The sequence below is a fragment of the Ptiloglossa arizonensis genome, chromosome 7 (genome assembly GCF_051014685.1).
Source record: "Ptiloglossa arizonensis isolate GNS036 chromosome 7, iyPtiAriz1_principal, whole genome shotgun sequence".
NCBI lineage: Eukaryota > Metazoa > Arthropoda > Insecta > Hymenoptera > Colletidae > Ptiloglossa > Ptiloglossa arizonensis.
In genome coordinates, this window is record NC_135054.1 from 9,509,762 (window position 1) to 9,537,127 (window position 27,366).

Genomic DNA, 27,366 nt, shown 5'->3' on the forward strand with positions numbered 1-27,366 from the left:
TTGAACTCACTTACAACTCCATTTATAATTTACTGAACTTTGGTTGCAGCTGTTTAGGGTACTGTGAGTCGTCACTAATTAATGTTTCGAAGAAATAATCAGCAAATATCTCAGCTTGTTCTCGATTATTTCTTACCTAAGTTCTATCTGATTTTTCAAATGCTGGAATTATTTTAGTTGGTTTGTTAATTTTTTACGTGGCTTTCCATAATGTATAATTGACATCTACTTGAGGTGAGAATGAATCTACTTAGAAAAGTCAGTAATGTTTTATTACGGTAATTTTGACATTTTTTGTTAATCGGTGTTCTGCATTTCTGGCAGTTTGATTTTGCCTTTGTTTTATTTTATTGGTGTAAAATTCTATAATTTCAGAGAAATAAAGTTATCTTTCGTGATCACCGATTCCAATAAATCAGGACGAATTTCTGAAGCAAACTGATTATAGTAAACAAAAAGAGAAGAATTTGTTTCAGTATGTACAATTTATCTTCATAAAATAGACTGATATTAAGATTACAAAAAACGTGTCTACATTTATTAATTCAGGGTCAAGAATATTTCTAGAAACATTTGAAGGATTAGAGAATAATATTTAATTTTTACTATTTGTGCCAATTGCTGAATTTTTAAACATTTTTCGTACTCAAAGTCAGATAAAGGTACAGTGTTGTTATAGGTCGTTGGATTTCTATTGATCTCAGCGATCAATAAAAAAAAAAAATTTCCATACCATTTTTTATGGTATTTGCTATTGGAACCATCTATAATTTACTCTAATATTGTTTTCCTATCGTAAAAAACAAGCAAGATATTTCAGATGATCGAATTAGGTGATATATTCTGTAGTATTTTTAACATTTTTTACATTGTCTAAATATCTTTTAATGTCCAATCTACAATTAGTGTAAGCACTCAAATTTAGACTAAAAATTTTCCCTGTCAGTTTTCCTAATTTATGATACAACTCTTTCAAATTACTAGATTATGAAAGATCATAAATAACGAACTTACCTCGATTCGGGGGCAGGAACGCAGATATTGACACATAAAAACATAAAGTACTATTATTTATACGGTAGAACTGCACACATAATACAACTAGAAAAATTCTACGCGCATGTGCTTTAATAACGGCAGATAGTTCGGTAAGTATTTCGAAAATCGCTAATATTTAACACGCAAATCCAATACTTACAAAGAGTTATTTAAAAAAGAAAAAGAAAAAAAATACAAGTACTTGAATCGAGATGGTAAAATTTGAAAAATCAATGCAATTATACACTTAAGTTTTTCATATAGTAAAAAATTTTATCCTACTTTTAACTTTCATTAACAGCCAATCGGAGGTTAATTTTAAAGTAGTCCTCGTATAAATTAAATATACAAACTATAAACTATTTTAGAAACTGAAATAATTTTTATGAATTTTTGTATAAAAACGCATTACTATGTTTTAATCAAAATATTTAATATTTGATGAATAAGATATATTGTGCAGAGGAAAAAGGGCTTTCGTGAATAGATAACACTACTCTTGTTACATGTGCAACTGTGTTAGCCATAACTGTTAACACTAGCATATGTTGGCCGACGACCATCTTGTATCATAGCGAGCACCTACTTTTGCTTCTCTTCCTGAAACATAATTACTAAGCTAAGCTAAGAGTCAACTCGACTGTTCAGTTAAGGTCTTTGAAGGGTAAACCGACGCTGCCATTCACACTTAGATTAGTCCGTTTGACCTTTGTTTAAAGAGAGAAAGTACAAATCACTAGATCTTTTGTTATTTTCTCAAATATGGGAAATATCGAAATACAGAAGGAAAAAAGGTATGGTGGTATTAGTCGTCGAAAAAGTATCCTTGGTCGAACAATTGAGCCAACTCTTAGTGTTGGACCAGAAGGTTTCACAGTCTCTTCTAATCAATCCCCGTATAATATGATCGATTGTACATTCAAGTCACTTAAATTACATTCATAATCTAAAACTTACCTATAAACATTATTTATAATGAATAACAATGTGGTGCATTCTTTAATTAAGAGTGTTTAGGGTTTTGTACAAAAGAAAACGACATGTAGGTAGGTATGTATCCGAGTTTATTACATTCCTTAAAAAAGTTATACATTAACGTTATATTGCTGAAAATTAATTTGAATAATTAGTCCATACAAATTATTATTTTCCAGTGATGTAAATCGTATTTATAATGTAAATTCTACGAAATATGGTTTTTAAATAGTTTGCAATGAAATATGTCTTTTAAAATATTATTGTAAAAATATTGCATAAAATACTCACATGTTGCATTTTATAATTTAACTAAAAAATTGAATCACTGTCATGACCCTTTATGATATATATGCTATCTCTTTAGTTACAAATATTATCGAGTGAGTTCATAAACCTGTGCATATTTTCAGTACGGCATTGAAATGTCATAAATGAAACTTTGTATTTTTATCAATTTATTAGTTATAATTCTGCACGATTATTTACAATCTCTTATCATCCTTTGATTACTAAATAAGTACTTCTCTGCTTTTAAAAACATATGTATCAGCTTGTATACGTAACAAGAACGACGATAGCATAGAAGAGTAGTATTTCTCACGATGTAAACAAACACAAAGCGTCGAAACACTTCCAAGAAAGCTAATGGTTTGATTTTCTGGTAGGACAAAATTATAAGATACTAATGTTAGTCGACTACAGACAGTCATTGTATCTATTATCCGTCCATGAGAAGAATGCACAGCGTGTTTACATCTTTGCTCCTCCCATAGTACATTGCCACTCCTACGATCGCAAGCAAGAATCGCCATTGGCCGAAGGCAGTAACGAAAACCGAGGGCGGTGATCCCAAGTCCAAGTGAGAATGAATTTGTAAGTAAAGTGCATCGGCATAGGCTCCCAATAAATCGTCAAGTATTTGTAAACAGAATAATTTGCTTACAATTTAAGTACTACCGTTAATTCAATAAATTGTTCGTAATGAAAAAATGAATAGAAATTAATACGCGTGATAATCATTAACATTTTGAAAATTATCTATAGCAAAAAAAACTAATTTGTATTTATTAAAAATAATATAAATCCGGCTTTACTCATTTCTATCAAGATACTTTATGTAATTACAATTTATACAAAAACAAGTTATGTTAGTATTAAAACAAATGTAACTTCTATGATTTGTAATGTAAGAAAATGTAAAGGTTATGCTTGTTTTAATTTTAGTATGTAAATTGTAATTATGTAGAATTTATGTAGATAGAAATGAGTATAAGCGGATTTGTTCTTTTTAATAAATACAAATTAGTTATTTCGCTATAAATAATTTTCAAAGTATTAATGATTATTACGCATATTAAATTGTATTCATGTTTTCATTATGATAAACTTATTGAATCAATGATAGTATTTAAACAGGAACGAAATCATTCTGTTTCTTAATAGTCAACATTTGATTAGAAACCTACGCCAATGACACAGTATTCTCTCACTCGGTCTCGCTAAGTATACCGTCTTTGGCCAATGACGATTCTTGCTTGCAATCGTAGGAGTGGCAACCGACTATGGGCGGAGCAAGGATGTAAACACGCTGTATCTTCTTCTCGTGAACAGATAATACATACATTCATAATAATATCGTATTTGCAAATATTATTAATAAAGGAGCTAGTTTGAACTAGGCAGCTAGTGAGACTGTAACTGGACTGGGAATGTAAACACAACTATAAAAATACGCTCAGTGATTTATGAACTAAATCGATAATATATTATACGGTAATGTTACTTTCCATTACACTAATATTTCAAAGTGAATTTATCAATCAGTTATTAAAATACAAATTGATTAGATAAAAATCTTTTTAAACTGTCTCAATGTAAATCATGTACTACAAATTTTCAACAGTTTCCTAAATGCTACGATCTTAGTAGCAAAGTTTGTCAAGTTTTAAGGGAGTAAAAAAAATTAATTGACTTACTTTAACTTACCTCCCATGACGACTGACTGATAATGGCAGTTGTGACACAGAGCGCTCTGGGAGTACCAGCCCAAATGGTAAACCAGAAATTAATGAAAATGAAAGATAGCAATTAATACACAGGAAGTAAAATAAAAATAATTACTATCTCCTTCTTATATACTTAATGTGTAAGCCAAAATAGATTTTTATCATTATTATTTAATATGTTGCACATTTTTAATATGTACTTATTAACTGTGGAAATTATTAATAATGAAAGCATCAAATGATACACTATCCGTTCCTGTCTTAGTATTGCATGAAATATAAATCAGGATACCCAACTTCATTAGAAGTCATAAGTGTTGAATGTATCCTGCAGGTATAAAAGACTTGACATTGAAAATGAAATTTTGTTTACGAATATTAATAAGATAAAAAAAAATTCTGAAGATAAAACAAAATAACACGTGATAATACAAGTCACATTTAACTTAACATATGGCTCTATAAGTGATTTGTAATCGAAATTTTTAATTATTCTGATCAAAGTAAAACCCATTTATTAATCTTCTCATGGGCCCCACATAAGTATATATTACAATATTGATTTATCATATTAAGTATATCCAATAATTCTGTTTTCATATTACGTATTATTAAAATATTCAAAATAAAATAACATCTTGGATTTGTAGAACATATTAATTCATAAGACAGGACAAAGCTAAATATAAATATGCTAAAGATAATTATAGCTTTAACTAGATATAATATAATATACTTTTGCTTTAACCTTTTTTGAGAAAAATAACTAATTGTTAAGTTAACAACAGAATTCAGGAGAAATATTATAAAACATTATATCATGCACACTCCGCCATTCATGGCCCTATATCTAAACAAATCAATCTAATATTCCTACCTGCGGTTGTACAACAGAGGCTAGCAAGAAGCCTAGCAAAGCCTAGCTCGCTGCGTAGTTCAGAATCCTTTTGCTCTGCTACCTGCCCGTTTTTAGTTTCTTCTTTCGTTTTCCACTCTTACTACTAATTTTCAATACTAAAATTCTGCCAGATTAATCTAGCTAGGCTACCCTTGGATGTTGAGTGTGTATTATTCTCAGAAAAGAAGACTCTACCTGTCTAATTAATTGTTACTCCTTAACTGTACTACCTAACAATCACACTAAACTTACTATAAGAAAATAAAATTTCGCTAATAAATCCATTATCTTGAAAAGAAACGGCGTGATGAGCTAAAATAAACTCGTGTGAAAATTAGAAAATTCAATTTTTAATATGGTAAGTGCGTAACAAAATTAGAATTTCTTTTCTTTTCTTTTGAACGAGTATCGAAACTTTACGTATAATCAGTGCTGTACAATATTTTAATAAATGCTGTATATAAAAGGAATTAATATTTATGTATAATGAAACGAATAACATTCCTATTTCGATCTCTTGAAAAATATTCCAACGAAAACTATTGTAATGAAAATATATTTAACAATTTTTCTATTCAAGAATCCAATAAGTTTTGTGTGTGTGTGTGCGTGTGTGTCATGTTCACTTTTAGTAAATATTTTAAATTTACTGTTTAAGAAGTTTATATATATTCAAACAATTTTTTAAATAAATTCAAATTCTTAAACAGTAGATTCAAAATATTTATTAAAAGCACATATATTACCTCTACGTGATATAAAACATTGTTTATTTAACATTTTTTGAACAAATGGTATTTACTATTAAGGAAAGATTCGGAGGTTTTCTTCTTCTGTAAATTTGATGTTCTGGGACAACCATGTTCTAGTTACACTTTAAAGTTTAAACACTTTATTCTACTCTGCCTTGTAACCACAGCTGACGATGCATCGTAAAAAAGATTATACACTGTGAGCACAATACGAAAATCTCTGGTGAATTTATTGGTAGTGTATTATTTATTATTTAACAAGTAAAATGTCCAACTAAATGCCATTTTCGATAACGACGCATAGTGAAGGAATCAACTGTATAAGGACCTCCTCCACTTGTAGACATGTCCGGGCTAGGATAAGCTAGTAGCGTACATGTTTCTGTTGTTACGTGTAAAATATTAAATGTAGAGACTCGATAATTTCTAAGATATAAATAATTGAACTTGTATACAATGTAACTTATAATATGTATCGTGAATATAGGTCACTGTCGTTCGGTTGGTGTTAAACAGGCAATTGATATAAATACTTGCTGTCGTGGAAATAGAATTCCATTTGCCGAATATATTATTAATCGCATATAATACGATTCACAATCGCATAAAAATACGTTAAAATCGCATAAAAATACGTTAAAATCGTAAGACACCTCGGATCGTTTCTTTATAGGTATAAACAATGTAACTATAAATGTATGTAATTTCTGTGTATTAGTGAATATACATTTATTCCTTGAAAGATGTTCACTTACCAAACTTTAAAAGTAGTACAGTAACTTTCGCTTTCAAGTGACAAAATCCAAGCCAACAATTTACATAAATCTCAGAGTAGAGATAAATGTTTATTTGGATGTATATCGATATTCCTCCCAATCTTGGGAACTGTTCAAGTGAGGGCAATAAGGCAGGTGTTCGATTGCAACAAAAGTTCATAGCGTTTTTCAATGAATGACGTTGCGACACGTGTATTTGTTTCTTGCGTGGGTGAAACGAAAGACATATTTACATATTCTGAAGAATTATGCTTCGATGCGTCTTTCTCTCATAAGAAGATGCAGACTATGGATTTTTGATATTATTGAAACTTTGGAACTCATATTAGGTGTCTTCTTACTTTCAAATCACACACACACACACACACACACATACGCACAGGCACACAGATAGAATCTCAATATTTTTCGAGTTATTCGATTGAAAAAATGTTCGTAGACCATTAGTCTACGTATATACGTATATACTATTATGTTCGTAGTCCCAAGCAGCGTGATCAAAATTCAGATTTTATGTCGAAGTCGTACGTTCAGATTTATTGACGCAAATATATCTTACAGCTCCTTCTTTTAATGTAAATAATACATTTTACAATAGGTATAATACTATAATAATAGTGCAATAATACATTGCTTTACTCTTAATAATTTTTTCCAATAGTTGATGTTCTGAACGAATAACTAATAAGGCCTAGGGGAAAAAACTTATTTAACTCTTTCCTTGTAGATTATATATGCATTTAAAACCATGCGATTCATTTTAAAAGAAACGAAGCGCTATCGCGCCGCTTGGGATTTATCGACGTAAAATAAACGAAGCGCTATCGCGCTGCTTGGGTCTTCTCGTACTCATATACAGAAAGCGCGGTCGCGCTGTTTGGGATTCTTCGACGGTGTTTATTCAATGCTCCATGGGACTCAAACGGTTAAATACTGGTTACGAATATGAAAAGCCATAAAAGATATGGAAAGTGGAAAATCCTTGCGTACGGCAAGTAGACAATATAAAGTACCTTATACGACACACATAAGAGAAAACCTAATGCAAATATAGATAGTACACGTTGCGACAAATGTAAAAAAATTATGTGCTCTGTACATGGGTTTATTATTAGAAACAATCACCTTTTATATTTTCAATAGAAAGAGTTTACATATTTAATGGTATACTTTTTTTATTTCAATTCTTTGTCATTGTAGTATCAATTTGACGCCAAGGGACAAATTAAGTTCGCAAAATAAAGAACATAGATATTGAAAATATGGATATTGGCATTGCTGTAGATGACAATTGCAATAATCTTGTTAACAATAGCTCAATTATAGAAGTTATAACTCTCTAAAAAATTCTCTTCGTTAAAAAAAACCTCAATTCCCTGAAAACTTGCAAGAACCATAAAGCTGTCGCAAAGGTGATGAAAATTAATAGAACAGAATGACAAATATGTACAAACCTATGTACAAATATTTAAACATTGTCTTCGAATTTCACTTACAAAACGCTATGAACTTTTGTTCTAATCTAATATATAAGAAGAGTTATTGATCCATTAATAAAAATTTTAATTTTCCTATTTTTTTTTATTCTGTTGTCATTACAAGTACGGGCCAATGGATTGACGAGATTTGTTTTCATCGGAAAAAATGATTATATTTAATTGAACACGATTCCGCGGAATTCAACATTGATTCGAATTACGTGTAATCAAAAAAAGCGATAACACGAATTTGATCGGAAGTCGTGTTTACATTTGAAAAACCTCGCTAATTTATTGGCAGTATTCTCATGAAGATATAATGAAAACTATGAAAATTACGATTTTCATTAATGAATGGACTCATCCTGCGCATAGAAAAAATTGCTTTCGGGTGCTGGTAGATTGAAGTTCCCTCGCTCACGTTTTTAGTACGTACCGTTCACTCTCCTTATCGACCAATACGTGCAAAGGTCGAACGCAGCCCAAGACAAAACAGCGTCGATTACTGAAATATAAGCGATATTGAACGTGAAAGAGTTTCATCGCCGAACACTTTTCAAGGAAATATTGTAGTCCATAAAACTCACTTGCTAGAGTATTTATTGTAATGTGGTTTAATTCTAAACTCATTTTAGTAGAGTTTTTCTGGTTATTTATACTGTTACATTCAAATGTATATTAAAAATAAGCTACGAAATATGAACAGGACGAAATGTTTTATTGAAATATAATTTATATTCGACATATTATTTCACTGATCACTATCAATAATTGCGACTCTTCTAAGATATTATTAGAATTTTATGAATCACAAATGCAAATGTGTTATGTTAATGTATTAATTCTGAATGATCGTAACGTGGTTTTAAACGACAACATAATAAATAAAGAAGTACGATGAAAATTAAATAGTATTATCCAAATCATTTATTTATTGTTGTTTTGTACAACACTGATTAAATGCTTTACCTTTCAAAAGTGGATTTAATTAAGAGGGATACGAAGAAAAACTAAACAACAAATTGAGTTGCATCTATTGAGAAATATCAATTTATTACAATTTTAGGAGGCAATGGTGGCATATGCTAAAATTTTCGTACAATTCTATATATTTTTCATTAAATACGAATCCAAAACAATATTCATTTTATAAAAAGCAATTCGTAAGCACATAATTGTTTTTATTTAATTTTTCATGTTTTTCAATTATTATTTAAAGAAATGACTGACGAAATTCGACATATGTCTATACATATTGCATTTTTAATGCCTTTACCATATATAATTTACAACAGATATTTACGTATAAAATATCCAATTCAACGTATCCCTTCATTCATAAATCCGTGTATCTTAATCTTAGATATTATTAGAACAATATAAAATTGGTCACAGGTTTTCATTATGTACAAATTATTTAATACTGTGAATACATGTAAATATGAAGCCCTTAACAGTGCTTTCATTGACTACACAGTTTGCCGAGGATACAAATATGTTGTTCTATTATACATAGTATTTGAGACTTGTCAATAATGTCAATTATATATCAATTAGATGTGCCCTTATCAATCTAGACAACTATGCTTCCCTATTCTTTTACCTCATAGAAGGTTCTTTTACCTCAGACTTATCCAATACTACTGAAATTTTTATATATAAATTAAAGTGTGACATGGAAAAGGTTCTGGTCAATTTTATTAGCTAACTCTTAAAACATTACAACTTAAAAAATAATAATTAGTTAATCTAGGTAACCTACAAAAATGCTAACTGATATTAGTACTATCTGATTTTCCTTTTAATTCATTGATTAATTTCATATTGACACTTTTTCATGCGTTTTTCATTTTATCCTGAGATTTTTGGTCTATATAAGAATCACCTTTCTTATTATGAAATAAAAGTCTGCATCAACGTAGTAAAACCTAGATTCTTACATGGACCGCTATTTCAATACATTTTACTAAATTAGAGAAACAATCGTGCTCTCCAACGTCTATTGCAAAATCCTATATCTGTAGTCATTTTCGAAGATGTTACAGAAGTGAACGTAGCAAAGTATTACACAGTTTATTATTTGGATGGCACGGATGTATCCCTAGACACAGCAATTGAATGATCAAATTAATGGGTCTCTTGTTTTCTAACGGTGACGCCAGTTAAATGTTAATAATTATTTACTTTTCTGTTGGATATCATATGTGCTACACAATACGTGCAAGCACAGTCTAGAAAATTGTGATGCAATATTTTCACATAAATGGTAGAATATGTAAAATATATATGGTAGGTGCTAGATACCAAAAGAAATACAATCAATAGCCTCCCTCACTGTGATCTAAGAGATGACGCTTCTCTGTCCTGTATCCTGATTGTCCTGCCTGGTCTTGTCTCTAGCCTTATAGCCCTGCCTGCTCCAATACTAAACAGTACAGAAGTACTGGCGACTAGAAGACAAGTAGAAGGTTCACCTGAGGTTCAAAAGTCATAAATCTATTAGTTCAGATGATTGCAAATACTCAAACTGTAAAAATCTATAAATTTTGAGCTAAATATTTTCTATTACTACGAAAGTAGTTCCATGACATTTGTTAGCGTGTATCTATTATTATAAAGAACAACATATACTGTATTGTTATTTTTAAATATCAAAATATTATATTATAAAAGAATCACAAAATAGAACTATAATAACCTTACTTATTATTCGAAATCTAGCTCGGTTTATTTAAGTTGATCGTTTTATTAACAAAATGGTAATGAAGGACAATTTCATAACATTTGAATTCTTAAAAAAGACATAACGAAATTTCATAATGTAACTATATTCAAAGCCATTCAAACTGCTTAATTAAATACTTAAACAGTTAGTGTTAAATACGTGATAATATTTAGAACAACTAACTGCTTACTTTTACCATGAAACATAGATACTAACGTATAATTTCTATAGTTTTTATTTATATAGTACCGTAGACATGAATTCGGACAAACAATATTTTTGTTCAACTGATATTTTTAAATACGTTAATATTGCTTGATCGCACGTATTTACTGTTAACAAATCGCAGTTTGTTATGTTATGTGTCAATTAAAAAATTTTCCCTGGATGTTTTATTTCACCTTATGAAATCAAAAGTATTGAAATAGTTTGATAATAACATTATTCTTACATTATATACGTGTAATGATATATCCCTAATTCTATTCAAATGTGCTCAACAAATCTTTGCAGTACAAGAGAATAGACTGTCGTTATTTATCGAACAATAAATGATATTTAACAAAATTAAGAAATTACAAAATCATAAAGAACCGATTCTCAAAAACAACAGTACACGTGAAATTATAGATCAAATTTATGATTTCAACACAAACGTTTATGCAGTTTGGTATGCTTCTACCAAAATCTTACGATAGAACATGAGAAAATGATTGACATGGTTTGAAAATATATTTCAGGTTATAACATTAATCTATTACACCATGTACAATATACATTCTTAAAATATTTTTATGCTTTGCTTGCAAATAGTACAAAATCAATTTAATTGCAAAAAGAAATAACGAAATATTGAAATATCGTAAATTATTGTTTATCTACGCAAACGGCCAAACATGGATCAACAATTTATCGCTTTTTTATCTACGTAAGAAGGTTCCATTCAAATCGTTATCAAAACGCCTATCAATTTTAAGAACAATTGATATTTTCATCAAATGCATTTATATATATTATTGAAAACAATTTATTTGGAAATATTCATTACAACAACTAAGACATTTTGTTTAAACATTCTTGTTTCGTTATTAAGATATGGTACAATATTAATTTAATGAACATGAAAAAATTTAATATATCAATTTATAGAACGAACAGTTTGTCCGAAAACATTAATCTGGTACTATATATTTAAAAACCTATCATAAAAATAATATATTTGATGGATTGATTTTTTGATATCGGTCTCAATATAAACATAATCCCCCCCTAAATAAAGTACATTAAAATATAAAATTCTGATCATCTGTAATTATTCGTTTACGCACTTCGTACGTTAACATAATATTGATCGTTTCCTTTTAATAAATTGCTCAGTTGGCAAACGGTTAAAATGAAATATCTTCGACTTATTGGGTCTTAATTCTGTATTGTACTTTCTCTGCTTAAAAGTACACTATTGTCTCGTTATAGGTCGTCTACTTGGGGAACAGGCACAACTTATAACGAAAATAATCTCTATTGTGCAATTCTTCTGTTCTTTGCCGTGGCAAGTGCAACAAACTGCACTTCGCTCGAGTCTTTGACAGCTGTGATAACTGATCTTATATTGTAACAATCTTTATATTTCATTAACCAGCCCCTCTATTGGCATTAAATGAAGACGGTATCCTAATTTAATTTCCTATTTCCAATGTTTTCTCCTGTAATAATATGTCCTGTAAGAATGGATTATTTCTTATTGTCAGTTGTTCTACAAACCACGTCTGAAGGCGTTTTTCCAAATCCTCAAAACTGCAGGTCCTTTTTTTTTATTTTAATTTCCGTACTCTATTTGCTGCACAGCTTGTTAAGAGTCCACAAATTAAAATAAAAGAAGAAGAAGGACGTGCAGTTTCGAAAATTTGGAAAATCGCCTTCAGACGTGGGTTTTTAGAACAGCTGACAATAAGAAATCCATTCACGGTTATGAAAGGAAATAAAATTGGGATACCGTCTTCATTCAATGCTAGTAAGGGCTGGTTAACGAAATTTAAAGATCGTCACAATATAAGATTAATTATCAAAGCTACCAAAGGTGTCATGTGTCCTCTAGACTAGAAAGACTACTTAAAACAGAACACGAATAACAACCTACAAGACAATACTGTATATGTCAATAGCCATTTACTTACATACTAGTTGTATTTTAATTTCCAAACATTGTAATTTTCCTAGAAACCTTGTAAAACTGTCTTAACTACGTTTTCACAAAATTTGATCCTCCTTCCATTATCTAATGATAAAGTTTTCATTTATTTATGCTTAATAAGGAACATGAACGAAATAAAACACAAGTGAGATACAAAACGTTTCTGAATTGCATTTCACTTTGTGGTGTTTCGTTTCACGCGTTTTTTCTCACGCGATAGACTTCTACACGTGCTCAACTTAGCCAAACGTGTCAATGTATCTGCATAAAGATGCAACTGTGACGTCACAAGTGATGTGACAATGGTCCTTCCTCTGTGTCGTTTTAACTTAGAGGACCCCGATATGTAAATACATGTAAAAAATGTACTTATTCTTATTACTGTTCTTATATTACAGTTGAAATTTTCAACTGATGAAGATAGGTACAGGGTACTTCAAAAATACATGAATACTCACACAAGCAAAAGATGTCCTATAAACGTATGACCTCTATACCTTAATTTTCGAGTTATACATAATTAAAGAAAACGTTTAGTAGTGTTAAGAAAAAAAAGAATCGAATTTTTGAAGCATGGACATATATTTCTGAATTACCCTGTAGTTCAGATACTTGTGCTAGCTTTCTAGGAATATGCGATTCGGAAATTAGAATACTACTTGTATGTAAGTAAATGACACCCACTGTACAAATACATTATGTGTAAATAGAATCTTATAACGAGAGTTTACATCCTCACTTTAGTTTACAGACTACCAGCCCCCCACCCTCCATCACACACATTGTTTTTCTCTTGGTCGCTGTTGATCCTCATCATCATCCTCGGTCAATAGCAACAATGTGTACGTGGTACGGAAGTTAGGAAACTGTAAGTTATAGTGAAGATGTAAACACTCGTTAGTCTTCTTCTCGCGTACAGTACACATACCATTCGACCACGAAAACAAAGCACAACATTTTTGCATCTTCACTCCTCCCGTAGTCCGTTGCCACTCCTACGATCGCAAGCAAGAATCGCCATTAGTCGAAGACGGCGATCATAGTGAGACCGAATGAAAGAGAATACTGCACATTGGCGTAGCCTTCTAATCAAATGTTAGCTATTAAGGAACAGAATGATTTCGTTTCTGTTTAAATAGTATCACTAATTCGATAAGTTGTTCGTAATAAAAAACTGAATACAATTTAATATGCGTAATAATCTAAATATTTTGAAAATTATTTACAACGAGAAGAACTAATTTGTATTTATTCAAAATTATATAAATCCGCTTATAGATATATTCTATATAATTATAATTTACACAAAAACAGGTCATATTAAATTTAAAACATGCATAACCTTTACATTTTTTTGCATTACAAATTATAAAAGTTATACCTGCTTTAATACTAAGATGACTTTTTTTGTGTAAATTGTAATTATATAGATTTTATCTTAATAGAAATTAGTGTATGCGAATTTATATTATTTTTAATAAATACAAATTAGTTCTTTTCGCTGTAAATAATTTTCAAAATATTAATGATTACTACACATATTAAATTCTATTCATTTTTTCATTACGAACAACTTATCGAATTCGTGATAGTATTTAAAGAGGAACAATACCATTCTGTTTCTTAATAGTCAACACTTGATTAGAAACCTACGCCAATGACGATTCTTGCTTGCGATCGTAGGAGTGGCAACCGATTATGGGCGGAGCGAGGGTGTAAGCACGCTGTACCTTCTTTTCGTTGACGGATAATACATACATTCATAATAATATCGTATTTATAAATATTAAATTTTTATTCGAAACCTCTCACATTTCTATTAAGGCACAGATAACGCTAATATGCATTTAAAATCTTGGAATTACTATGATTACATAACTAGAAGCAATAGCAAATTTTACAAAATTTATGCATAGATCACTTAATAAAAATAATACAAGAAATAAAGAAAAAACAAAATGTTTAATTTTAATAAGATAGTTAAATAATTTTTCACCGACATTGTTGCCAATTACTTGTCAAAAACTATATAACTCTTTTTCTACGTAATAGTCATAAAAAGATTTTACAAAGTGTTTCTACAATATCTTCTGCTCTAAATTTCAATAAATAAAAGAATAATGACTCTAGTAATTAATAGTGTTAGTTTCTTAATTACATTGAGTACAAATATTTTTAATTAAAAATGTATATACATTAAATCCTTGTTGTAAGATCGCCCCATCACAGTTTATGTTCCTACAGCTCGAGCAACTGACGGTCCAGTTAAAAACAATAATATACGTAAGTAAGAATGAATTTCATTCACCAATCATAAATAAAATTTGTACATTTGACATTGTATTTTCATGAAAATATTACTAGTGGTTTTCTAATATTTTCGCATCGAAATTAAGTCCCAACATGATTTTATTCAAACCATTTTTAATGATATGCAACTGTAGATATTGCAGAAATAATTAGTATAACATATAAGTAAAAAGAGTTCAAACATTGTCGTGTTTCAGTAATATATTCATACTGAACTGAAAATTAAAGAAATATATCCCACTTTTTTAAAAAATATTCTCAAGGAAGAGCTTTCAACTCGTTCTAAAATGTTTTCACATAATAAATAATGAAAAATGTTTACAGTAAAATATTTCAATTGTATTATATGTTAGGCTAAGAGTTGCCCATTGATAAATCTTTGGTAGAAACTCTTTTTCACTTGAGTATACAGAGCAACAAACTAATTGCCTAAATAAAGGGTATCATATACATATTAACAATTTTTTATAAGCATTTCTTTAAGCAAGTTTTTATATTTAAAAAATACATATTTAACAAAGATAATAAGAAATGGAAAAGACTTTCCTAATGATGTCAAACAAATCATAATTGGTGAAACTAAATATTTCCGAAAGAAAGAAATACTTTTAAATGCATATTGTGAAAAAATAGGGTCACCAAAGCCCGTTTTGTTTATTTTTGCACAAACATCCACAAAGCATAAATAACTTGATCAAGAGATGATGTAGCAAGGAAAAATAAAAAATAAAATTACAAATCATTAATGGACATAATCATTCCATAAGTAAAGTTGATCAATCCAATAAAATGTTATATATCACCCCTACTGCACAGAGATGGGGCACCGAATGTTATGCTGTTCGCAGTTTCCGGTGTGCCCCCAAAATCGTGCGAAGATGACCACCGTGAGAATTTTAGTAGGAAGTTTCCACAACCGAAAATGTCGGATGTGGAAACTATCACACTACCCCCGGTTCCACCCCAAGGTCGAGGATGTCTTTGGAAAATTTCCACCGCGAAAAAAAAAGACATTATAAACATATGAAAGTAATACTTTTTAAATATAAATTAACTCTGGCAATACAGATGTGAATAGGGAAGGAGCATGTGCATGTGTGTACATAGATACCAGGGACTGGTAAATATAAAACTATTATATAACATCAATTTCGGTATACTTATTATGTACAAAAAAAAATCGTTATGTAAAATACTACAAAGCTCTGAAATTAATTATCATATCGATCACAACTATTGTTCCAATGAGAGTTTTCGTATCTACTTTACTTTGTCTCATGTAAATACAAAAGCAATAATATGTCGTAAATATTTGAAGATACCACAAAATTACATCAGAAACAACTTTCGTACAAGTAATTCTTTTGTACCTTTAAGTATTTATCACTTTTTCATTTAAAATAGACATACTCGTAATAAATAAAGTAAACAAGCCCTGTGCAGTCTTAAATGAATCTATATTTTAAATAACGTTTCGATTATCAGTGTTTAGAACATCTCGAAATTTCTATAACCTTTCATATAAACTAATTTTTGCTAACAATTTAGTGCTCAGAAAAACATTAGTATGCTAATAACAAAATAGCCCCGCAATAACATTTTGTAGCTATATAGACAAATAATGAAGGGTGTTAAAATACAATCTCGATAAACCTTGTTTCTGGATATATTTATTATTCTCCTTTACAATTAGTTCTATAAGCTCTTCTCAAAAGAAAAATAATTAAAAATCTGCGGTTCAAAATTCATTATGGCAGTAGGAATATTCGACTTTCTTTGATTTATTACATTCTTTCACCTTCCGAATAATGGAATGTCATTGGGAATTATTTCGATTACCCTCCGTATCATTATCTTCTTTTTTTTGTCAAAAATCACTTATTGTGTTTTAAGACGAATACAATGACCTATAATTGAAGGTCAATGCCATTCAAATTCTGGCAAAGCTACAGCCGATTACACTGAAAATCGTTCATCACTGCTGAGCCATTCATTTTTTCTTAAATTATTAAATTATACACAAGTATAAAACAAGATTAAACTTTAAAAGTTATGATTTATATTTATCGTTAAACAACAACATAAAAGATACATACTTCTACAAAAAAAGAATAAATAAGATTATCGTCACTTTGAATACCTTCGTGAGAGTAAACTCACAATAAAAATCGCCCATCTACTTGGATCTGAAGACAACAAATAATAATTGCTGTAAAATATGTTTGATACTTTGTAGAATTTCCTTTGTTCTGTTCTGCAGCTTTGAGTCTATTGTTCATCGATTTTAATTTGAGGAATCACCACACTTTGTAGTAAACGATTTTTTGTGTAAGACAACTTTCATAGATGTCACATATTCTAGTTTTTAACATTAATAGATCTATTCTTACAGTAAGCGGTCATTTGACCGATTTCAAATAAACTTTCATTTCTATAAATGAAAATTATAATATATTTTCATTTTTATAAGTAATATAAACAATTCATTACACTTTCTACAAATCGCAGATTTCTCCTTCATACGTTTTCTGCAGATAAATTATTTGTAAACTATACAAAATTCAATCGTTTTATTACCCTTGTAAAATCTTATTTGGTATATTTTTCACAAATGTGAAACACGTGGTGTGATTCAAAAGAAACCGGTCTGTGTTTATAAAAATGTTGTTATTCAACAAATGTAAATTTTGCTTCTGTCCCCTTCAAAATAGTTTCCTTTTGCATTAGTACAGCGATCTCAACGGTGCCACCATGCCTCAAACGCTTTTTGGAAATTATTTTCTCCTCTAGCATCTGTTGCAATTGACTTTGTATTTCATCCACGGTTCGAAACGTTGTTTCTTGAGCTTCGATTTCATTTTTTGAAATAAGAAGTCACAAGTATGTATGGGATGACTTGTTCTTGTTTTTCCACAGTTCCGAGATTTTTCGACGAATGTTTTCGCCGGTTAGCACGAATAATTTGGTTAATTTTGCTAACATTTTTGAAGTTGTGCTGATGCGTGGTCTTTGAACTTAGTAACAAGTACCACTAAAAACATTGAATGTGACCCATGGTATCATTGCAATAAACTTATTGCAGCATTTTGTATTTGTAGCAGATTTCTGAAGTTTTATATAAAACTTCACGTTTGCACGTTGTTCAAACTTAAGATTCATTTTGATACCGCAAAACAACACAATCACACTTCTGCTAAATTGCCCTTAATTCACGTTACTATGTTCAGTGCTCAATAACACATGGTATATTGATGCACAAGGGCATACAGAACTATGACCCAAAGCCATAAAACGTTAACCGACACCAACATCGAGATATAAACACAGTCCGGTTTCTTTTTTTGATCGCTTGACATGGTTCCCTGTATGTTTTCCTTTTCTTCTCGGAGAAATTCGTGATAATCTGTGACAAGCTCTTCTGATAATTCTAAAATAAATCATTGTCTCGATATAAATTGTCCAGTTATTTTCCTATAAAGTATCGATCAATTTATACCGGTCAAATCAAAGATGTCGAAAACACTTATACAGATCATCTACAACATTCGGATTTGATGTATTTTCACGCCATTTGGTCAGTCAAATCGACACCAAATTTAGTTTTATTATAGTACGTAACAGTTTCAGGTACTCGCTTTCTATTGTCTTCGGTTTTTACACATTTATATCTCGAATTTAGTACGGTAACTTTTTTGCTTGGCTTGTTCTTATAAATTGTCAGAGTACAATCATCTGATTTATAAATTACAGTTGAGAAAAATTTCAAGTTATTCTTTGTCGCTTTCGCGAGTTTGGGCAATTCTCTTCTGTTAGTCCGAATAGTTTCAAATAATATCGTGCGTTTTGCCAACAATTTTTTCGTCAGTGACGCACTCGTAAGAAAATTGTCCGTCGTAGTATTTTTTCCAGAGTCTCGTTTCATCTTGTCCTAAATATGGAAATCCGTTTAGAACACATTTATTCTTGATATCCGATGCTAGCCAAAACTTGATACCAAATTCATCGAATTTATTCGACATGTATTGCGTGAATTTACATCTAGCTTTTGTAGGGAATAGTTGCTCGTCAATAGTCAGATTCATATCCGGCTTGTAGCTACTTCGACTATTCTGGATGAATCTGTTCCACACATCTGAAATTAGAGCAAATTTGTCGGTTTTTAAACGTTGGATTCGATACATTTTTTGTTTTTTATCAAATCGGAGAAATTTTAAAATTTCTGTGAAAGAGTTCCTACTCATAGTTTTAGAAAAAAGGCAGCTCCCGATTTCGAATTCCACAGGTACGAACAGGTTCCTTGCTTGATGAGCACCACTTGCGTGTAAAATTCCAACGAAGGCGTATAATTATGCTACGGACAGATACCATTCATTTCCTAAAACTTGCAACACTTCTGCTTCTATACATTTTTTTTTTTTATGTTTCCAATAATAAGATTATCTATTATCAAAGAAAATGTCGTTTTTGTTTTACCAAACATAATATTTCGTTTGGCATATACTCCTGGACCTGATACTTCTATGAAACTACAGGATTGTCTCGTTATAGGTCGTCATTCATATTTCATTGCAAGTAGTCTCTCTATCCACTCCTGTCGTGGCTAGTGCGACAGACTGGAAGTGACCTCGAATCTTTTGGTGACTTTAATAATTGACAATCTTTAAATTTCGTTAACCAGCCCCTCTACTGGCATTGAATGAGGACGATATTCCAATTTTGTTTCCTATTTTCAATGCTTTCTCTTGTAATAATATATCCGTGAACGTATTTCTCATTGTCAGCTGTTCTAAAAACCACATCTGAAGGCGGTTTTCCAAATCCTCAAAACTGCATGTTCTTCTTTTCTTTTTTAATTTTAATTCGAGGACTTCTTTTGCTGCATAGCTTCTTAAGAGGAGTACTTTAGAGAAAGATGTAAATTTCTCAAACAGTTAAACAACCACTCGCGGTAAACAAGCTGTTTTCCTTGGTAATAAAAAAAGCCCCCTCCAAAAAACTGAGAAATTGATTAATCAGATAATATAAGAATTTATATAAAGTCAGATGAATGAAAGAAATAACAATGAATGTACAATTTTAAATTAAATCTTGAATGCGGTATTTTGATTGCGTTTGGTACGGTTAGTGTTAATTCCTAACAAAGTTTTGTATTAATTTTCATAATAATACAAGTACACATAATATTATACTCTTTACAAAAGTATTATATCTGATATATCGTTATTTATATATTAACAATTACTGAAAGTTTTATTTTACTTTTGTAATACATAAATAAAGAAGCATTAAATTATGCGCCTTTATATGTATTTATTTACTGCAAATTTCAAGATTTACGAACAAAAATCGGCTGAATCGCTAGATATACGATTTTACGCGACAGTCACTGTATAACAAATGGCCCGCACCATTCTTCAGATTTAATACTTTTGAAATGTTATTTATGGGAAACGTTAAAACAACAAATGTACAGCAAACTGCCAATAACTTGAGAAGCCATAGTGTATAAGATAAGCTTGCATTCCGATTGATTCGAATAAAATTTGTCGTACAATATTTTCTATATCGGCGTACTTTAGAAAATGCATTGGTGCTTAGAGTCATCATTCTGAACATTTGTTGCAATAGTATGTAGACAAAAAATTAATTAAATCAGTACAATATCCGAACAGTGCCTTGAAGCAATTCATTTTCCATTACACTTGACTTTGTGTAACCTTAAATGATGTTCAATTATAGGTCATTATATTTGCCTTGAAACGCTAAAAATGTAAATGAAAAAAACACACACACAATACGTTGTATTTGTGCAAATAACAAACAATAACTAAGTTGTTGAAATCCTGACAGAATCTTCAGCCAGCATTGTTCCAGATATTGATCAATTCTAGGAAGGAATGTATTTATGATATTATTACATTAATGTTGTTATCATTCTTTACCATTAATTATTTAATAATAGCTGCTATTTATCGAAATGGTCATACAGTTTTATCACAGTGTGAAAATCAACTTTTGCTATTAACAACCATTAATGAATGGACTAAGACTTGTAAACCATATCAAAAGTTTTTCAAAACGGTAAATTATTTATACAAGTTGGTTCACAGAAAAAGGTTCAATCAGTTATTGAAACTCTTAAAATTGAATGTGATCCAATAATTCTGTTACGCAGTGTAGATAATTGTATTATAAACTTAATTATAATTATAAAGATAATTATATTTAAAACTGCACTTGTCTTGTTTGTTTTATTTTATTTACATGCACACTTCTACAAATTATTTGTTCTATAATAGTTCTGTATCAATTCTATAATAGTTCTGTATTCATCTTCTAGTATCGGTTCTATATTGGTTTCAACACTATCTCCTTACAGAATTGTTCAATGTATTTGATATGCATGTTACAGGAGACTTTATTTTTTAATAATAAAATTTTTTCACGTGAGAGCTGTAATTTGTTTCATTTAGTACAAAAATAATTTTTCTAACGCTGAACGTTAAAAGAAGGTGCGTCGTAATAGATGTTGCATCATTCGTTGCATAAATGCAGTGAGTCACAAAATTATTCGCTCAATCGACAATGCAGCAAACTTTTTTTCTCTCTATCATTGTGTGCTCTACGTATAAATGCAATTTCATCGTTTAACAGCGAAAAATCAAACTCATCTTCACTTGAGTTGATCTCATTATCACATTTCATGCTTATAGGGTTCAAAAAATTTAAAAATAATATTCCTATTGCCACGACTACCACGCTCAGATTGACGTCGAAGATGCAGCTCTTGATCCGTGATCACGGACTATTTTGAAATAAGAAAATCTTATTATAGCCATTTGAAGGTGCATCATTCTACACTTTGTAAGATTATATGTAAGCCTAGAAATCCATTCGTGATGCTGATTGAGATCAATATTCGAAGTTCCAGAGAAATCAAACTTAAATAAAAATCGTTACCACTCGACTTATTGCGTCAAACTTAGTGGTGAGTGAGAACCACCTCTCGAGTGCAAAGGGTTAAAAATATCACCAACCATTGTTGCATCAAAATTAATTTGAATAAACGAAAATCGATCTTTGGACCATCAATTTAACACCTACACACATATTTCGTTACATCAATGATGCTTTAAAGTTCTGTGTTTATATTTTCAATATATATTGAGGGTTATTATTTAGATCTTTCAAACGATCAAACAACTACACCTAATATTGTACACACATCACAAGGAACCCCTTTGCTGTTATTCTACAAAAACAAATTGAAATCAGGAGACCAATCAATAGAGGAGTTCTTCCCTTGTTAGGTATGATATAAGATAAATCAAGTTTTTAAATAATTATTTAAAAAAAAAGCACACAAAGTTTCATAACTGCTCCTTCTCGAGGAAGCATGAAACATTGAGTTTAATCATTTATTAAATATGCCTTTCTTGACGATCTATTATCTAAATCAAAAACCGCCGCTCGAGCTGAATAAACATAAACAGTGATGGGAATAATTCATGTACGTGTATCGAGAAAAAATTCCGTTGTTCGAATGCTTATTGTATGCACGATTTGTTCGCTAAATTTTATTTTGTATAAATTATCATCGTACATCGCATAAAAAATATATTCTACATTTTATAGTTACAATTTGTCAAGGAATTGGTGATGGAACTGATATAAAACCGATACGAAAATCGTTCCTATCCGTATTATTTATGAGATATTATTTCAATTTTTCGGAATGATTTCATTAAGAACAGTTTTCAACAGTTTGAAACAGTTATATCTGGAAGAGTTTGAATCCCTGGTGTACACATCTGGCTCCACGGATTAGTGCTAGAGAGCGTAGATACGGTTATTTTGTCCTCCGATTAGATAATTCAAAGAATTTTCTAAAATCGTGGTTCGATCTAAACTCGATTTAACTAAATACACTCATAATAACGCTACATTAAGTAAAACTTTAGGCTCTCTAACACGTTCCTCTAATTTGAAGCTCTTTAACAGACCTAAGATGACACGCTACAACTTCGCGCTAGTAATAAACGACAGACGCTAACGATGGCCAATTTAATAAGTTGAAATGCGATTGTAGCAAAAAGCTCGTGCTCCTTCTAACGTAATGATCACTAAATTCGTACCGTTCGAGGGTCACGTAATTCAGTTTGCGGTACCCCTTTTCTCCTTTTTTGACAACCTTTTAGTTGTCACGCGGATTAAACATTAAATAGCATTACTGCTGCGCAGTTTAAATGTACAGAACCACGATACTAGCTTCGTGATAAAGCGGCTCAAATTTAACCTTCATCCGACCAACCGATAAAGCAACTAGTCGCACAATAATATTCTATTAATAACACCGTAATATTTAAAAAGTAAAACAAAGTATCGATCCAATGAACAACATTATTTATTCAAGGTGGATAAAACTTCTAAACGATATTTAACAGAGTATCTTTTCACATATTTGTTTATCTTCTGCAGAAATACGAAAAAGCTCTGGTTAAAAGTACCGATCTCGTTTATTAACTTATAATTTGAAACTTTCTCAATGTCGGAAATTAGTATTAATCGCGGAAAAGTAAGATGAAAATTATTCCTCTAGTGAATTATTTTGTCAGTCAATTGTAATTAGATATTGTCTTAGGTATTTCAGGTGTTTATGTCCAGCTTTTTATTTATATTGTGCCGGTTTTGTTTGGGTGATATTTCCTACATTTTAATGTACTTTTAAATTTTGACATAGAATTTGTATTCATAGAAATCTTTGTCCGTATCGATCACGTTTTATTACATAATATTGAATGCCAATAAGAAAGGCAAAAGTACTTAATATCTAAACTTAAAAGAGGGCAAGTCTGGTATAGCATTTTGATACAGGTATACATCTTATATATGTTTAAATTAGACGTAACGTCCATGCCACTCTAATTCGTGTGAACTATGACTAACACAATATTTTAAAAACTTCTAAAGGTTTAAATTTCTTCACAGTTTCAAAAAATATATTTGTTTGCATTCTCTTAAAATTATATATTTCAATGATACTCTTTTCAAATATTAAGGCAAAGTCCGAAATTTTAACGAAAATGTAACGTTTTCCATGGAGAGTGTTCAAGGCAGCAAAAGTTACCAATACAACACTGTTATTCCATAGTGATTCATGCGACTTGTCATTTATAGATTAGTCGCATGAAGGCTATTTAAACTACGGACGTTACGATTTATCCGACGATAAAAATATAAAATGTTTAAAAAAAAATTGAGAAATTTTTAATACCAGTATTTCTATTGATTTTTTCCCGTGAATTTTCGTTGATCTTTATCGAACAAAAAATTGTTACTTCTTTTTTAAATGTTCCAGGAAGATCGAACCGCTTCATCATGCGATCGGCAATAGCGTAATTCTCCACCACACGACAAGTAGAAGTTTATCAAAAAGAAGAAAAGATATACGATTGACGTGTCGTATTTTCCTCAAACAGAGCCAATTAATACTGCCTGATTTATGCAAAAAGTATGTTCTTTGCTAATAGCAAAACTGAAAGATACTAATACTTTTTTCTAATACCTTTCCTCTGTTGTACCACTTACATATAACTCCACTTAACGAAGAAAACACTTTATTGTAATTGTCATTTCAATATAGACATCATAGAAAAACTTTTACTTTAGTTTAATTAATTGTTTAAAAATCCAATGTTTTCATCAAGCAAAATAAATTGTCACATAATTCTTATTTATATAACTAAATAACAACGGTTCATATAACATACATGATATTATTTATTTAATAAAATTTAATTTTTATATAGTGATATTCTATTTTGTATATGTGCTAAAAATGTACATCATTTTAATAATCCCGGACGGAATAATAATAATTATGATAAATTTATGCTTACCATGTGAGGGAGCACCCATGAGTAAAAGTGTTTTAATATCTTCTTCCACCGCCACCGCCTCCACCTCCCATATTTCCACCTCCAAGAGAACTGCTACCATAGCCTCCTTGATTACCATAACCACCACCTCCACCACCACCTCCAGAATTTCCACCACCCATTGGACCTAGAAATCATACAAAAAGATCATAAAATTAGTACAAATTTACAATATAATAAATTATCACGTTCACCAGAATATGGTATCAACCATGTACATCATTTAAACTGTACTAAGAGAAACATTTAGTCAAATTAAATATTTTTACTCAAATTTAAGAAAACTGAATATATTGCAATCTAAGATTTTTGTTTGTTATTTCAATAAGAATAATATGTTAATAATATAAATTTTCAAAATAATTATTTAAAACAAGATACTTATGTAAAATAATTATTTCTCTTTATGAAAGTATTGTGAGCAAACTGCTTTAGAATAGAAGAAATGGATAAAGGAGCTTCTGTCTGTAACGTCGCACCATGTGTCTTGATTTAAGTTAAAATATATTAATATTAACGATAATAGCGTAGCTAGAATTAATTTTAACATACTACATAAATTTTTAATTACTTAATGATAAACAAAAATTATTTGAGTTCATTGATAAATTTACAAATCTAGATCATCGTTAATTTGTTTATAAAACATACGCTGTAACATTTATCTTAATCATGAAATTTAAAATTAAATTATTTTTACTTTTACTTTTTACGTTCTGTTAATTAACAAATATTGGATTGATTCTTGTGTAAATTTATATACAAGGGGATGCAATAATACATGTCCATACTTTAAAGGATGAATTTGCACACTAAAATAAGTAAAAATAAAAAGTCACATAAACATATGTCCTATGTACCTTATTTTTCGAGTTATAAAAAATTGAAGAATGAGCGAGAAGTGTCAATAAACTTGCATCAATCTAAATACATAATTTACCTATGAAAACTGTAATAAATAATTTTTTTACGTATTATAAAATTATTGACATGTAAGTCTAAAATATTTAAAAACAGAACACTCCTTGTGCGACTGCGTAAAATTATTACGTACAATATTCTTATGCATGTCACGCATTATAACATAATTAACATTATATTATAATAACTAATAAAGACTTAAATAGACGCATTGGCTTTTGAGAAGAACAGAAGCAACTTTATCCACAGAAAGGTGGTAGCCACCTCGAATTTGCAGATTATTGGCCACTAAGAACACATATTATTACCATAGGGAGCAGGTCTTCCTCCAGAGTTAAAATTATTCCGAACCGGACCACCGCCATAGCCTTGTTGATATCCTCCTCCGAAGTTATCATTACTCCAATTTCCACCACTGTTATATCCACCTTGTCCTCCTTGACCTCCCCATCCACCTCCTTAAAAGTATATTTATTAAAACGTGTTCAAAATTAATTAATATGTATATATATAAATATATATATAAATATATATATATATATATATATATATATATAAATATATATAGATAATACTTAGTAAGGTGGGTAGAGTTTATTTTTCTGCGAACCTTTACCTTGATTCTGATTCTCCCAAGGACCATTACCGCCCCAACCTCCTTGATTACCTCCACCATAACCACCTTGATTACCACCATTATTCCAATCTCCGCCACCGCCGCTTCCTCGTCCACCCCAGTTACCACCACCCTGATTTCCACCGCGAGGTCCTCTTCCTACGTTTTGTCCTCCTCTGCTACTACCGCCGCCGCTGCCACCGCCACTAGATGCAGAAGCCATTTCCGCTCTGCTTAAAGCCTATAAACGTTATAAAATTATTCTGGAATTCTATGATATATTTTATTTGACTACATATATTCTATATTATTTTCTTTTTTTTTTCCTTTTACCTTTTTCACATCAACGTGTTTGCCACGTATTTGATGATTACGTTGTAAGCAAATTTTATCGACGGGATCATAATCATCGAATTCGACAAAACCGAAACCACGTTTTTTGCCCGTTTCTTTGTCCGTGACAATACTGATTGAATTTATGCTACCGTAACTCTGAAAATATTGTCTAAGATCTTCTTCTTCGTGATCATCTTTCAAACCACCCACAAACAATTTTTTTACTGTTGCACCAGCTTCTGGTCTACCAATTTCTTGCCTAGGAACAGCTCTTTTAGGTTCAACTACACGCCCATCTACTCTATGTGGCCTATAACAATGTACATAAAAGTATACAATTATTAATCTCAATAAGCTCAAATTTAAATTCGATTTATTACATATATATATATATATATATATA

The 27,366-nt window shown here is 30.4% G+C and overlaps 2 protein-coding genes across 5 annotated transcripts in view; both read right to left on the minus strand.

The window, feature by feature from the left end:
- Positions 1 to 2,081: 2,081 nt before the first annotated feature.
- Hrb87f (Heterogeneous nuclear ribonucleoprotein at 87F) overlaps positions 2,082 to 27,366 on the minus strand; it is a 30,669-nt gene continuing 5,384 nt past the window's right edge. Inside the window, exons 3-7 of one of the 4 annotated variants that reach the window (XM_076315626.1) lie at positions 26,961 to 27,273; positions 26,622 to 26,868; positions 26,320 to 26,469; positions 25,052 to 25,217; positions 2,082 to 4,048 (exon numbers count right to left, since the gene is read on the minus strand). In XM_076315626.1, the coding sequence (XP_076171741.1) occupies positions 25,084 to 25,217; positions 26,320 to 26,469; positions 26,622 to 26,868; positions 26,961 to 27,273 (844 nt within the window). In that variant the 3' untranslated portion in view covers positions 2,082 to 4,048; positions 25,052 to 25,083. Of the gene's footprint in view, positions 4,049 to 5,900; positions 8,432 to 10,259; positions 10,401 to 25,051; positions 25,218 to 26,319; positions 26,470 to 26,621; positions 26,869 to 26,960; positions 27,274 to 27,366 lie in introns of those variants that run through there. The other 3 variants (XM_076315627.1, XM_076315628.1, XM_076315623.1) reach the window with 3 other exon arrangements.
- LOC143148861 (uncharacterized) lies at positions 16,805 to 20,105 on the minus strand. The gene is made up of 2 exons (XM_076315629.1): positions 19,390 to 20,105; positions 16,805 to 19,284 (listed from the first exon to the last, which is right to left on the minus strand). Exons 1-2 carry the CDS (start codon positions 19,391 to 19,393, stop codon positions 18,977 to 18,979), a joined length of 312 nt encoding a protein of 103 aa, XP_076171744.1. The 5' UTR covers positions 19,394 to 20,105; the 3' UTR covers positions 16,805 to 18,976.